Source organism: Microtus oregoni, unplaced genomic scaffold (assembly GCF_018167655.1).
Source record: "Microtus oregoni isolate MIOR12 unplaced genomic scaffold, Mior012 000024F_ref0000369, whole genome shotgun sequence".
Classification (NCBI taxonomy): Eukaryota; Metazoa; Chordata; class Mammalia; order Rodentia; family Cricetidae; genus Microtus; species Microtus oregoni.
In genome coordinates, this window is record NW_024543083.1 from 29,896,482 (window position 1) to 29,911,633 (window position 15,152).

General features: G+C 39.6%; 1 protein-coding gene across 1 annotated transcript in view; it reads right to left on the reverse strand.

Annotated features, from left to right (window-relative positions):
* Positions 1–15,152, reverse strand: part of Neil3 (nei like DNA glycosylase 3) — a 44,247-nt gene that overhangs the window by 10,841 nt on the left and 18,254 nt on the right. The window contains exons 3-7 of the mRNA XM_041673909.1: positions 9,430–9,564; positions 8,238–8,451; positions 6,859–6,933; positions 5,193–5,359; positions 31–200 (exon numbers count right to left, since the gene is read on the reverse strand). Coding sequence (XP_041529843.1) covers positions 31–200; positions 5,193–5,359; positions 6,859–6,933; positions 8,238–8,451; positions 9,430–9,564 — 761 coding nt within the window. The remainder of the gene's footprint in view (positions 1–30; positions 201–5,192; positions 5,360–6,858; positions 6,934–8,237; positions 8,452–9,429; positions 9,565–15,152) is intronic.

A 15,152-nucleotide genomic window follows, 5' to 3' on the forward strand; every position in this document is an offset into this window, starting at 1 on the left:
TATAAACTCACACTCAAATGTCACTCTTACCAGCAGGCCTTGCGGTCAAGCAAGCATCACAGGACTGAGCGGAGGGTTTGTTTATGAGGGTGCAGACTGCACAGGACCACTCCTCTTCGCATTTCCGGGCCACTGAGGCCATCAAGCAATCGTTTCTCCTGGAAGTCCAGCTGCTTACAGCTTTGTTGGTTGGCAGTTTGCTGTAAGATAATTATTTAAATCAATCATTTATATTCTTAAGGCTTTATTATACATTCTGGAGATTGTAGACTCTATTGTAGAAACACTAATACCCCAATTCCATTTATTATTATTTAGAAGTCATTAGTGGTAGATACAAAAACCGTACCCTAAGCCCCATTGGCTGCTGCTAAATTCAGAAATAAACCTTTTATAGAGAATAAAAGTACTGTGTTAAAAAAACAAACAAACCAAAAGCATTTGCTCTAACCAGCAGGAAGTATTTTTGCAAATATTTTAAATACTACTTTCCAAAAGCAAATATTATTTATTCAATTAAGTCAGAAAAAGAAAAGGTTACGCTTAAAATAGAACATTGGAAAAATGAAATAGAGGACAGACACTTGAAAGAGAGCAAAGAGAAGTATACAGGAGGGTTAGGAGGTAGAAAAGGGAAGGGAGAAATGACATAATTACACTATAATCCCCAAAACAACAATGAAAAATGTAATTACACTAAAATCTCAAAAACAAAAACGAAAAAATAAAAAAGAGGAAATGAGAAAACTTTACATGATTTCATGTTTCCAGAAAAGAAAATTCTAGAAATTCTAGATTTTTCAATAGTATTTGCTAAGCAACAAATTGATTGTTTAATCCATAATGCTGAAAAAAATATATGTGTTAGTTCTCACAAAGCCTTTTTACATCTACTAAGTCATCCCTCTTAGATTTGTAGCTATTAGGTTGAGAAACAAACAGCCAAGATTAGCCTGATTTTTAGTGATGAATGTAAATCACGATCTCTGCCTGGAATCTACTGGCCATTACTGATAAGAAAGCGCCCTTCTAAAGCTTTAGTGCAGTTCCTGTCCTGGGTCCCCTGCAGTTAAACAGAGCCTTAGCAGTGCCCCTGATCCCAAGAAGAGCTCTTTCTGAAAAGCCTACGCAGCTTCATTTTTTTCAGAGCACAGGTTCTTTGACTATCAAAGGTAGCCTTGACTTCTGTAAAGTCTTGCTCCTTATACACAAACACACCAGCCCTGGCATCCAGGCTTAATTGCTAAGATGATGAATAGCACAAGGAAACCTGGAAGGAAGACACATCTCATTACAATTCCTTTATCTCGACCTTGACTTCTAACACTTAGCATCTCATATGCGTATGGAATGCTAAACCTACAGAATTTGTGCCTCTGACCTAACTCCTGGTCACGACTTACTCTGAAAGGCAGAAGGCTACATTTATTCCTAGTGGAACACAATTTAAGGGACCTTCAGATTCTCAGTGTGCCTCAAAGCCTGAATTATTGTCATCTTCTCCTTTTGTAATCATAAGAGGATGTACACAGTTTCACCTAGAGGCTTTTGGATCCCTCTTTGCTGTTGTTGTTCTTTCATTTCTTAGTCACCTGGTAATAAATTTTCCCCAGTCTTTGCATGGCTATGTAATAAGAGTTCACCCTTAACATGCTGTAGTAGGCTGAAGAAGACACTAGGCCATATCAGGGAACTGAAAATGTTGATTTATAAGGAGTCTTTGCAGATGAAATTCAGGATAGTGACCTAGGAAAAACTGTCCTTAGGAGAGGGGAAAGGCAGACTTCATACACAGAGAGAAGAGCAGAGGCAAAGACTATATACAGCGACACAAGCATTTGTCAAGGGGTGCTGGCAGTCACCAGAGGCTCAGGGAAGCAAGGGGTGGATCATCCCCGAGGACCTTCCAAAGGAACACACATCTGTCAGCACTTTATTTTGGTCTGATGAAATTACTCAAAGTTGGGGTTGGTGGGATGGCTCAGCAGTTAAGAGCATTGCCTGCCCTTCCGAAGGTCCTGAGTTCAATTCCCGGCAACCACATGGTGGCTCACAACCATCTGTAATGAGGTCTAGTGCCCTCTTCTGGCCTTCAGGCATACACGCAGAAAGGATATTGTATACTAAATAAATAAATAAATATTTAACAAAAAAAGAAATTACTCAAAGTTTTGGCATCCCAACTTGAGTGCATAAATTTCTCCTGCTTTTATGCTGAAAGTGTGGTAATTTGTTATAAAACCCAAATGACAGTGGTACAAACACAGTCCATGCATGGTCCCCTAGCCTGTAACTCTCCTACTTTGTTTCATAAGGGTATTAGCACTTTCTCAACGTAACTAGACAAAACTCTAGATTTCATCTGAACACGTCCTTACATCTTACACCCAGTCCATCAGCAAAGTCTAAGCTTGATGCTCTGAAGCTTGGTATGTTCCCCTGACAGCAGAAGGTGGAGAAGGCAGGGGATAGAAGCATTAAGACGAATTGCCTGCTGGAGGCACCCTGACAGTACTAGCTATGTGGGTCAACCTGCACTTCCAGTCCTCAGGCTCTGGTTCCTACAGCTTTTCAGTTAAGCCTACAAATTACCCCAATATTCATTTGACCATATGACCCCTTTAGCCTATATTTTGTCATGGCAACTGCAATCAAACTCTCTTCCCCAAAGAAGCTTATCGTATGAAGACTCAGTCACCATAGGGTTTCTTCATGCCTTCCAAATGCCCTCAAGTTGTTCCACCCGCCTGGTAGGTGAGGCCCACAGGAAGAATTTGCTTGTAAATCACACTAAGTTCTCAGTAACCTGCAGCCAATTACAAGGACTTTCTATCCTACATGGTTAGAGCTGTGGATATATCCGAAACACTCAAGACTCACCGGTGTGGTGAGTCTCCAAATAAGCTAGACATTTCCTCCTCGTCTTCCCCACATTCTGGTTCCCTTCTAGGACATTCTCGAATCCCTACTTCCATCTACACTAAGCTTAGGAATATGACCTTGTTCTCACTTATAAGTGGCTATTGGCTGTAAAATAAAGGATAACCATGCTACAATTGATACACCCAGAGAAGGTAAGTAACAAGGAGAACCTAAGAGGGAAGTGCTTGGATCTCCCCGAGAAGGGAAATTAGAATAGATTTCGAGGGTAAACTGGGAGCAGGTGGGGATGGGAACAGGGGAATTATGTGGAAGCAATGGAGGGGGAGAACATTGGAGAAAGGGAGCATTTTAGAATGAGCTAGCAACCCAGTACGATGGAAACTCCCAGGAATCTATGAGGGTGACCGTAGCAAAGACTCCTAGCAATAGGGAATACAGAGCTTGAACTCCTAATACTTGGTCAGACTTCCAGTAGAGGGATTGTGACAGTAACCTAGCCACATAACCTTTGACCTACAATTTGTACTGTCTACAAGATGTGCTAGAATAACGGTGGCAGAGAAATTGTGGAGATGGCCAATCAATGACTGGTCCAATCTGAGACCCATGCCACAAAATAAGCCCATTCTTGACACTGCCAGGATCACCAGAACCCAGAGGCTGATATCCCAGAGACTTAGGATAGAAACGAACATGACTGGAGAAAAAAAAAAGGGCAATGTAATGATGCCCAGTGATACTTTGCTATACTCCAATTATCACCAGAGAGGCTTCATCCAGCAACTGGTGAAACAGATGTAAAGAACCTCAGCCAAATATTAGGCAGAACTTGGGGAATCCTGTTGAAGAGACAAAAGAAGGATTGTAGAAGGCAGAGGGCTCAAGGATACCACAAGAAGCCCTACAGAATCCACTACCCTGGGCTCTTAGGGGCTAATAGAGACTGCACTGATAACCAGGCAGGCAGCATGAGAGTGACCTAGGCAGGTGGCATATTTGTTGCAGCTGGAAAGTTTGATCTTGTGGAACTCCTAGCAGTGTGAGCAGGGGCTGTCTCTGACTCTTTGTTGGCTTTTGGGAGCCTACTCCTCATTCTGGGATGCCTTGTGCAGCCTATGAGGGGAGGGGCCTAGTCTTACCACAACTCCACGTGCCATGTTTGCTTGATATCCATGGGAGGCTTGCCCTTTTCTAAATAGAAATTGAGAAGGTGCAGATGGGGGAATTACACCTCCCACGATACTTCGAATACAGCTGCGCCCACAAGAAAATCTAAATCCCTCTCAGGAACTCTACGAGTCTTTAAATCTCATCTCCAAGCCCTTTGGAATCTAAAAATATCTTGCTTATATAATTATTATTTACTGACTACTTGCAAGAACAAAAGAAAACTTTCAAACTCAAACCTGGAAGAAGCTACAGATTCTAGACAATCACAGAACATTAATCCTTTATCCAACAGACAAATACAGGGAAGGTCTTCTATGAGCTAGTTATGGTGTTAAATGTATGGAGTCAAATAAATATATAAGTGTATCATGAAAAGTAAAATCAGAAACCCATACAACAAATACAATTAGCTGTCTGAAGATATTTCCTGTCTGTGACAATAAACTAGGCCGACAGGAGGGGGATATAATACTTGGGAGGCAGAGTGGGAGTTCTATAGAAATAGAACACAGAGGGGGAAAAAGCAAGTGGATGTGGATATATTTATGAAAACAAGTCGTGCCGCTATGCTTGTCACAAAGTAAAGGCTCACCCTCCTCCTCGGGTGTGGCAGAGCTCAGCAATGCTGGCTTTCTTCCTACTCCCAATCACATCATATTGTTTGCCCCCTCTCAAAAGGAATAGGTCACCAGAGCTAGGTCTTAGTTCATTTCTGTATCTATTCTCAGTGAGCGGAGCATTTTCTGCTTCACCTAACATGGTGGTAACCATCTTGTTATGTGGCCCATGAAATGGCCTTGTTGGACAGTCTACTGCCACTTCACTCAAAAATTTTCCTCATTCTATCCCAGCTTTCCCAAAGTCAAAGTTTCTAGTAGTTGGTTTTGAGTTTTTTGCTTCGTTCTTCAAATTAGAGCTATTACAATTCCTATTAACTTTTAAAACAAATGATTCTGGTTCTAGTTCCAGTGTGTTGATTCTGGCCCAACGAGCATTTTCACCCATTCCTCTGCAGTGGTTTTTCATGAGTGTTTTCAAGCTCTTTGTTCTGTGGTAACTACAAGCTACATTAGCCTGGCACTCCTTCACTTACATGTTTATCAGCTATTCGGAAAGATAATCTAAATCAGATATCTTACCATAGTTGAATGTGCTGAGGGTTTTCTTTCTGACAGTGAGGACAGAAATATGTCATCCTGCTGTTCTCCCCTAAGCGACACACAGTAATTTTGCCGTGGCATTGACCACAGGTAGGGCGTTTATAAACCTTGTAGTGGTTAGAAATGGCAGATCCTGCTTTACGGCACTAAGAAAGAAAATAAATAAAATTATCATGTTATGCTCAAGACTGTTGTTATGGGGGACAAAGATATATTCAGGAAATTAAGTCATCTCTGCAAATGTCAGAAACTTGTACGCAGTTCCACATAATAGTTTTTCATCAAAGTAAAAGGTATTGACAAAATTTAGTAATGTCTATCAAATAAGAATTGTATGAAATAATTGAGTCATTATGTTTTAACTTATTAGTATTCCAAACTGGTCTCAGCTTTATCCTCTTATCTAAATGATATATAAAAGTTCTATATTTTAAAATGTCTTTTATGCTTTTAAGGCTTTCTTAATTAAACATAATTACATGGTTGTAAGAAAAGGGCTAGATTAGCTTCAAATCTGATTGCTTTTAGAACAAGGAAGCTACTCACTCAGTTTCAACAGCAAAAATGTTATTTTTAGGGAATAAAATTTAACGAGAGCATTTTCTTTGTTGGCCTGATAAAGGACTTTTTTTTTAACTCTAAAGATTTGCTAGAAAAGAAAATAAAAACTCAAATACTATCCTCACAGAGAATATGTTCTATTTTGGTATAAGTTAAATTTCAAAAGACATTTTGATTTTTCTGCCATAGTTTTATTCTATATACATGTGTTTCAAGTACCTACAAAGAGAATATTTTCTGTTTCTACCAGGAGTATGAAAATGTAAAAACTCAGAAACATTACTGTATATGGGCTGAAACTACACAAACAACATATATTAATTTAGCAAGGTATGGGAATGCCCAATTTGCTGTGGGGAAAATGGACTGTTTTCTATAGTCATTTTTCTCTGGAAGAATAAATGGGCCTAGGTCACTATAAAATTGCCGTTGTTAAAGAAGGTAGCCATGTACTGTAAAGGGTTCATTAACATTTTACATCAATTAATAAAGACCATTATAATACCTTAATCATGAGCATAGTAAAAACACATGTATTAAATTGTGGTGGTAAAACAGGCTTAGTTATCATCCATTGTTTAAAAGATAAAGCATTTTTACTGAGGTCTATGTGAACATTATACAACTTACTAACACGTCAATTGAGTCCTTATATCATCCTTAGAATAGTTTTTGTTGTACATACAGAAATATAATCTCAAATTACAGATTTAAAAACCCTAAATACTAAATATTATCTAAATAACCTAAACTCTGCATAATCATTGGCAAAAGTTGAACAAACCCAAGTCTATTTATCAAGTATTAAGTCTGCCTAAATGCTTTGTGTTTATATGCCCAAATATAACAAGAATTCAAGTAAAATACTAGCATAACTTAGTATAAATATAACTAAATACTTTCATAGTGAGGTGAGTTGAGATTGACTTCTTACCTAAAATTTTAAGGAACTAATTGCTACTCTTTCTCCCTGAATCTCTGCACTCTTACCACTAGAGGGCTACCTGTGGCCTTAACACCCTGGTAGCATTAAGAGAGAAAAAACTACAGGCATTAAGATGTGGTTGAAAATATTCTTTCTCACCTTATAAAAGAGAATGCTGAACTCACGGACCATCTTCACAAGGTGATGGAGCTGATCCTCTGACAACTGACACACCTTAATGGGAAAACATCATTTCATAATTTCTTCACAACTGTAACTTTAATATTCATGCACATTCTCTTTATCACTCTCTCTTACGCACTCCAATGTTGGGGATCAAAACCAGGGTCTCTACATGTTAGACAAGCCATCTCTCATGCCCTTGGTTGGTCCTTTGCTAGAAAACATCTCCTTAGAAACCTAAGTGATTTTTCAAAGGCTCATTTTTGTCAAGACCCTATCTGTTCTAAGTGTGAAAAAGCATAGCCTAACTCAAATCATCAATCACTGGTTTGCTTTAAATTTTAGTTACCAACGATTTGGATTTTACCAAAACCAGCGGGAATGTATAGGCACAAAACAAATACGGACTAATGTAAAAAACAATTTACATAACAAGCTTGCTCTACTTAGTAGAAGTAGTTGATAAAGTTAGAATTTAGTTAATAGTAACAATCTGGGAAAGAGCCTTAAGTGCCAACTTCCTCCCTAGAAACAAAGGTGGGGATGGAGACCCTAATTAGTTAATCACTGTTCTCAGTACGGCTCTGTCTCCTCGAAAAATGAGAGTTCTGGTCTCTCCAGTTGGAGAACAAACAACAAAACCAAATCCATTCCGTGTCCTGATATCCTACTCTAGAAGTCTAACGAGTTTCCCTTCAGGCCTATCTAAGCTAAATGAACAAGGGCTGGGAATTTTGTTTCTTTTGCCCTCTGCTCCTTCATTCTTTAGTCCCTGCTACCTTAGTGTCATCTTTATCATTCACCAAAGTCTTTGTTACTCGCAGCTATAAATGTGAATTCATACATGTGTTGTAGAAAATATATTTAATATGCCAGATAGAAAAAAATAAACGGTAAGCCTAATTCATCTATTTACACATTCCACAAATATCTTTCTAAAGCTAGACACTGTGCTATTTCAGTATTTCAGTGGAACATCACTGCAGAGAAGACACTTGCCCTCCTCATAGGTGACATTCCAGTTGGAAGAGATACTGGTTTTTTTTGTTGTTGTTGTTGCTGTTGTTTAAAACAGTAAGTGTAATGAGTAAAATATCTTTGAAAGTAAAACTAGTACAAGGAATAGGGAAAATAAAATCAAAGCAAGCTAAGGACTCCTGAGGGTAGCAACTGAGACCTGCAGTTCTCACAGGAAGTCAGAGATGGCCACACCAAGAAGCTGACCCTTAAAGCCAAGACCTAAAAGATGCCTGGAGTATGTAGAGAATATGTTGCTACACCACAGATTTCTGTTTCTCGTTGGGTCCTTACGGCATTTAAAAACAAGCTCAAAATGAATTTGACAATACTTATACTTTAACAGCTGGATGGAGACCGCTGTTAAAGAGAGCTTCGTTCTTGATGATGTTCCCGACACCAGGCAGAACTCTCTGATCTAGGACCACATCACACAGCATCCGATCTCTCTGCTTTTTCACTTCACTTTCTGCTCGTGAGAAACTGAATTTTGGCGAACACACATCCAGTTCTTCCATCGTTCTTACTCTTTGTTGGCTTTCCATTGAATTTCTATAGAACGAAGTATATAACACATTAAGCATATGTCTGCTTTGTAAGTTTAGGGTGGGCTTGGATATAAATACAAGCACTTATATAATCTATGGCATGTGAGTTCTTTGGATGAACAGTGGTTGGAATATATTGCTAGTTGCTTAGAGGTCACAGACACCATAAGCGTAGCAGGTTTTTCTCTAAGCTTTGGCAATATGGAAGTCCCTCAGCAACCAGCAAAGCTTCCTGCTCTTTACCTGCCCTTATCTGGAGAATGTCCTTGAGCCTACAAGACAAACCTTATCTGAAAATTCTCTCCAAATCAGACGCCTGTCTCTAAACAAGATGCATGATTCATCTTTAGCCTGATCCTTGGCACAGATCCCTGCTAAAAAGTCTTGTGCTAAGGAGATCTGCTATTATAGGGCCCTACTGCCACAGACTAAGCCTTGTGATAGGAGCGTGCCACTTCATGCAAATTAGGGTTTGTACCCAGGTTCCCCAATCCTATATATAATACTCTGGAACAACTTTGAGCTGATTCACTGAAAATCTGTCTCCTGGAGGGCTATCTTTGTTAATGCTCATCCCTTCTGCCATCCCTTCTGCCTCATTCCCCTCTCGACCTGGTGGCCAACAGGCAAGAGGGCAAGAGGGCACCCACAAACAGTGACGACCCTAATAATAATATTTGATGCTTCCATTACAATGACATTTTTATTGATTAGAAAACACGTGTGATGTTGAAACCAAGCTACAAATACCAGCTATGCTGTTATGCAGCTAAAGTACTAAGTACCCTTCTCAGAATCTTCCTCTATTATTCTTCATCTCTGTTAGTTCTTTTCTCATCTAACAAAAAAAAAAGTGTAGGGGTGTGGCAAGTTCAGATGAGGAACAAAAAACAAAAACAACTCCTTGTCTTGGTATCTCAGTTTTAGTTTCTATTAAATAGTTAAAAATTCTTTGTTTTATTTTATTTATTTATTTTTTTACCTGAATTCTACTGAAGAGTCAAAGAAACAGATCAAGTCACTGGTGAGCTGTACTTGGAAAGCCGGAGAAACCCCACCTCTATTTTCACACTCACGTGGGTTAATCAAGACAGAACCATTCATCCCGAAATGAATCCTGAAACAGAGTCAACCCTTTTTTTGAGTAACAGAAGCATATCATGTGTCATGCTATTTACCTTTTAAAATTATAAGCAAACTAATGCCACACAGGGTAGTTACTGTTAAAGAGGAGGAAGAAGAAATGGCTACAACGCTAAAATCGCTTCCTGGAGAAACTGGAAAGCCCCAACACTTAGCCCTCTAGTCAGATAAAATATCTTTGTTCAAATAGTCTAACATCATTCCATACTTATTCAAAAGCATAAGCCAAAAAAAATGATTATGGCTTGTTTATATATTCTACAAAGCCAATAACATTCAGATTCCTTAGTTTAGTCACAGAGAATTAGAAGTTTGTAAAACATGATCTACAGTTTAATACATGTGTCTCTTCCCCACTGTTTGAGCTAAGCATTTTACACACACATACACAGATAGATAGATGATAGATAGATAGATAGATAGATAGATGATAGATAGATACCTGTGATAGACAAAGATGAAGAGAGGACGAGTTAAAACTTGGTCCAATTCTTTTCATTTTCATTTACTTTTATAGATATTGGGAAGAAGGGATTTATAAATATTTACAGTTAACTTCAAAGCTACAATGGACTTATGAAAAATTCATAACCTTTCAGATTTTGTAGAACTGATTAGCATGTCCAGTTAAAAAGAAGTGATTTTGTGAGACCTCCGATGAAGATCAGAAATTATCCTCAAGATGAAATACTGCGCTCTGCCTTTCAGATCTGTTTCCTTATCGCTTTGTTGAGTTAATAAATATGGTTCTCCTGGCAGCAAACGTTACTGCTCTGTGCTTCTAATTCCAAAGCACCGCGTTACAGTATTGGACAAGGTTAACAAGTCTAAGTTTTAAAATGTGGGTTTTAAACTCTGTGTGCCCTACTATCAATCATAAATGAATTTTACATGCCCCATAGTTCTTGACAGGAAAAATGTGTGCCTGTAAGTACTTCATAATTTAGCTTATGGAGGTTCAGCCTCAGTGAAAGGTGTACAACTGTCATGCCCAGAAGCCATCATATCTAAAATCTTTTCAGCTGCATGGCTCATAAAGTGGATTCTAAATCACTTTCCATAATGAAACCACATCCACATCAAAAACCTCAAAGGTTAAGACCCACGTCAAAAGCAGGAGTAGCCCCAGTAAGAACTACAAAGAAAGCAAGTGCACTTTTGTCTTGCAAACACGTTCCATTTAGGGGCAAGATGCACATAAAAGTGCTTTATCTTATATTAATTTGCATTTATACCATTAAAGAGCTAACTATTGTGATGACTGAGCTCCAATCAAAGAATAAATGCTTCTGTATTGTTACTTACCTTTTAGAAGAGGAATAAATCGCTTCATGAAAATCATTGAGGCACAGCAAGCACCCATGTTGTTAAAGCAACCGACACTGAGGCTTTATGCTCTATCTATCAGCTCATGGGGCCATATTACATTCAGAAAAGAGGTTTTAAGTGGAAACCACCATTAACAAACTAGGTAAGTAGAAAAGCTAAATTTTGCAGGAAAGTTTTAAATGTCATGTGTGGAGTATTGTAATGGTTTATAATCCCTGCCTGATGGAGGAACTGGGTGTGAAAAAGGATGCACCAGGCCAGGAGACTGAAAAGGCCTGCCTTTTAAATCGCTGAAGCATCCTAATGAAACCCTGTCTGCTTCTGGAACACTTTTCTGATGTGAAGCAGAAGAACTGAGTGGTGTAGTTGAGGGAATGGAAGAAAACACTGCCTTTCTCTGCAGACAGGAAACCTCCTCTGCCCAAGCAGCATGTTTGGCCCTAGTTCACAAGATTTAAAAGCCTTAATGGGATAAGATAGGAAACCCTTTGCTGTGGTGGGGAGCCTCTAAAGTGCACTTGCTGTTAAGGAAGAGTGAGGTGGAAACAAAAGCGATCATAGTTGCCGTGAAGTGAACCAGCAAGCTAATGTTGGCACAGAATTCAGAAGAGAATATTCCTTCTCCTTCGGGAAGAGAAAGGGGCAAATCTGGGCCCCAAGAACACCCACAGAAGCCATGAGAGAGACCGCCTGCCAAGGCCAGGAGAAAGGCTGTGTGCTTAAAAGCTGCCACCCTGTGGTTTGAACAAAGCCCTGTTGTGAAGAAACCTTGCCTCTGTTGTTCTTAGAAGACTTCCATAGGGTAACTTCAACAGTGGTCTACTGCTAGGGAAGGGAGAGTGGGAACCTGTGGCATGAATTTCCAGGGTCGGCTGAAAGCTGGAAATGGGGCAGAAACAAGGAGAAACCATCACCATCACCCATGCAGCAATGATGAGAGCTGGATGATTTCCTTTTCTTTTTCTCAAATGTTCAAAACTAATTATTAATGTTTAAAATGTTTGCAGAAAGGGAGAAAAGTTTGCAAAACATGTAAAGACCCAGAAAACAAAACTAGAATGAAGAATGGCAGGGCCCGGTGTGGTGGCACAGACTTTAACCCTAACATTTGGGAGGCAGATGCAGGCGGACCTCTAGATTGAGGCTAGGCTGGTCTACACAGTGAGTTCCAGAACAGCCAGGGCTACACAGCGAGACTAGTCTCAATACAACAACAACAACACAACAGCTGGAGGAAAAGAATGAAGCAACTCACCTACCTTCACAAGAACAAGTAGAAGGAAGCACAGAAGTCACTCCACAGATAGGCAGGAGCAGCCAGAAAGCAGTCTTATAGGTATGGAAGCTCCGTGATGTAAGAAATCACCCCCCCCCACACACACACACACACACTACACACACAACCTTAGCCCGCTGCCTGAGTGTACACTACGGAAACAGACCCCAAGAGACCCCCTGAGTGACTGACTGTCCATCCCTGGAAGTGACCAGAATCTAAATGGTCCCTGGTCCTGCCAGAGTGTATGGAAGTGCTGGAATGCATGAAATAAACAAACCTCATTCCGGTTGTATATAGCAAGTAGTTATGCTATTCAATTCTGAAGTTTAAGCTCAAACCCTGGCATATTCTGGTTTTATCCCTGAGCTACAAACCAGCCATTCTTTTTTCTCTTTCTTTCTTCCTTCCTTCCTTTCTTTCTTTCCTTCCTTCCTTCTCTCTCTCTCCCTTCCTTCCTTTCTTTCTTTCTTTCTTTCTTTCTTTCTTTCTTTCTTTTTTGAGACCTCACTTGTTCTGACTATCTTAGAGCTTTTGATTCCCCCTGCCTCAGCCTCCTAAGTGGCTAGGATCACAGGCATAAGCCAGAAGGTCCAGTTATGAAAGTGGTTGTGTTTCTAGAATACTGCTGATCACTTTTTAGCATCTGATAGGACCTCGTAGGCCTCCAACAGTAACCTAAAAGTTTCAGCCTCTTTGTTTGGCAGGTTCTTGTTGGGGTGCCACCTCATTAATTTCTTTGAAGCAAGCATTTGACCTCACACCTGGCAAATGGTAATAATTTACCAGTGTAGTGGAGGGGACTAGGTGGATTGATGATGTAATCTGCAGCTCAGTGTGATGAAGCCTGGCAGCCTGAAGTCACCAAGGCCCAGGACAGAAGCTGACTGTTGTAGGTATTCTGTGGGGTGGAGCCTGAAGGGCAACTATCTCTAGGAGCAGGGCTAACACTGAAATCACAAAGAACCCTTTCAGAGGTAGAGCCCATTTCACAGCCTGCAGCTACTGCTTAGCCCAGACTAGCTCTGCCTCCCTCCCCCCACCCAAGGACAGGAGGTGGGAAGAGGGGAGGATTACATATTCCCACGTTCCCTGGGAAGTCCAAGTGGGCATAGAAGGACAGATGGGCTGAGTCAGTAAATGGCAGGGGCCTTCACTCTCTCCTGGTCTGTCCTCCAAGAACAGAACTGCCCCCTTTTCCCCATCGGCCTCAGTTTCCCTAGATTTGTGAACACAATCAAAGTTAGGGGAGCAGAGGTGGGAGTAGGAGGATGCGGATATGCTTACTGCCTTCCCAGGTCCATCTATTTCAGTGCACCTCACGAGCAGCCCTTAGTCCTACAGGAAAAGGACCTGATGGGAAGGTGCTTGCCCCGAGCCCTGACATGGGTATTAAAAGGAAGGACCCCTCCTTACTAGATGGACTCTCAGAGCACACTAGACCTGCCTCATGTTGTTCTTCCAGCAGATCTGTAAGGAACTGAAGTTCTGAAGTTAGTAAAGCAGTAAAAAGCAACCACAACCCACCAAATCCAATAAAACTTAACTACTTACTAGATTCACTCAGTTCCATACTCTAAAGACTCAACAGAAAAGTCATTTCCATTTGTAAGCTTTAATATTTATGTAAGGCTCTTCTAGAAATGATATCTAAGATTCAATACATATGTGTATATTCATATATATATATAACATAATACAATGAATATTGATATGGGATTCCCCTTTGTATGCTATGAATACATTTTATTATCATTGGTTAATGAAAAAGCTTCTTTGGCCTGTGGCAGGGCAGAATAGAGCTAGGTGGGAAAACTAAACTGAATGCTGGGAGAAAGAAGGCTGAGTCAGAGACACCATGTAGCCACTGCAAGAGATGAATGCCAGAACCTTACCAGCTCGTGGTAAAATACAAAATAATAGAAATGGAGTAATTTAAGATGCAAGAGCTAGCTAGGAATATGCCTAAGCTATTGGCCATGTAGTGTTGTAATTAATACTGTTTCTGTGTGATAATTTTGGGTCTGGGCACCTGGGAACAAACAAGCAGCCTCCGTCTACAGAATATATAAACAGAATAATATATATACTTATACATGTTTATGAGATACACAAAAATTAAAAGATTGAATAGCAACTATGATATAGATGTCAAAAAGTAATTTTAATTAAAAATAATTAAAACAGTAATAGTTATTTTGTTATATAGTTGCTCTTTGACATATTAAATTAAGACACCTGAAAAAATAAGAAATTTTAAGATATTTAACTAAAAAATATCAGAGATAAGGAGTCTCTCCTCAATGAGCAGATCAAGAAACTGCACTTGTAAATGAATGTAAACATTGAGTAATAGAAATAAAACAAAGGGGAAAGGCAAAGATTTAGACATACTTTAAGACAAAAAAATTATTTACTGCTACATTTTCTCTGTTTACTCTTCTTTCTCCCTGCAGATTCAAATTCCTACCAGCTATTTATCCCATATCTGAGACAGACAGACCTTTCAACATTGCGTGTCTGATGCTGTTGGATTCTCAGAGCTTTTGTTCATTTGTTTCTTTTAAGTCTTTATCATCCCTTCATTTTCAATACATATTTTTAGTGACTTTAGAATTCTCAGTTGAGAGGTTTATTGTTCTGGCAATTTGGAGGCCTCCCTGCTGTCTTCTGTCTTGCAGAGTTTCTGATGAAAAGCCCAGTGTGTTTTTCAACTTTGTTTCTTCATATGTCTCCTTTAATCTAGTTGTTTCCAGGATTTCGCTTCATTCTTGGCTTTTAGTACAATGAGTAGGTATGTGTGAGGGATATTTGTTTTTATTTGAGCTTTCTGCTACATAAGGTTTGCCAAGGAAAATTCCTATATAACTCTATTAAAATGTCTCTTTGTTCATTGGATTGCAGTTACAAGTAGTTGTTTTAGAACCTCTGATTTATCCTAAATCCTCATTCACTTT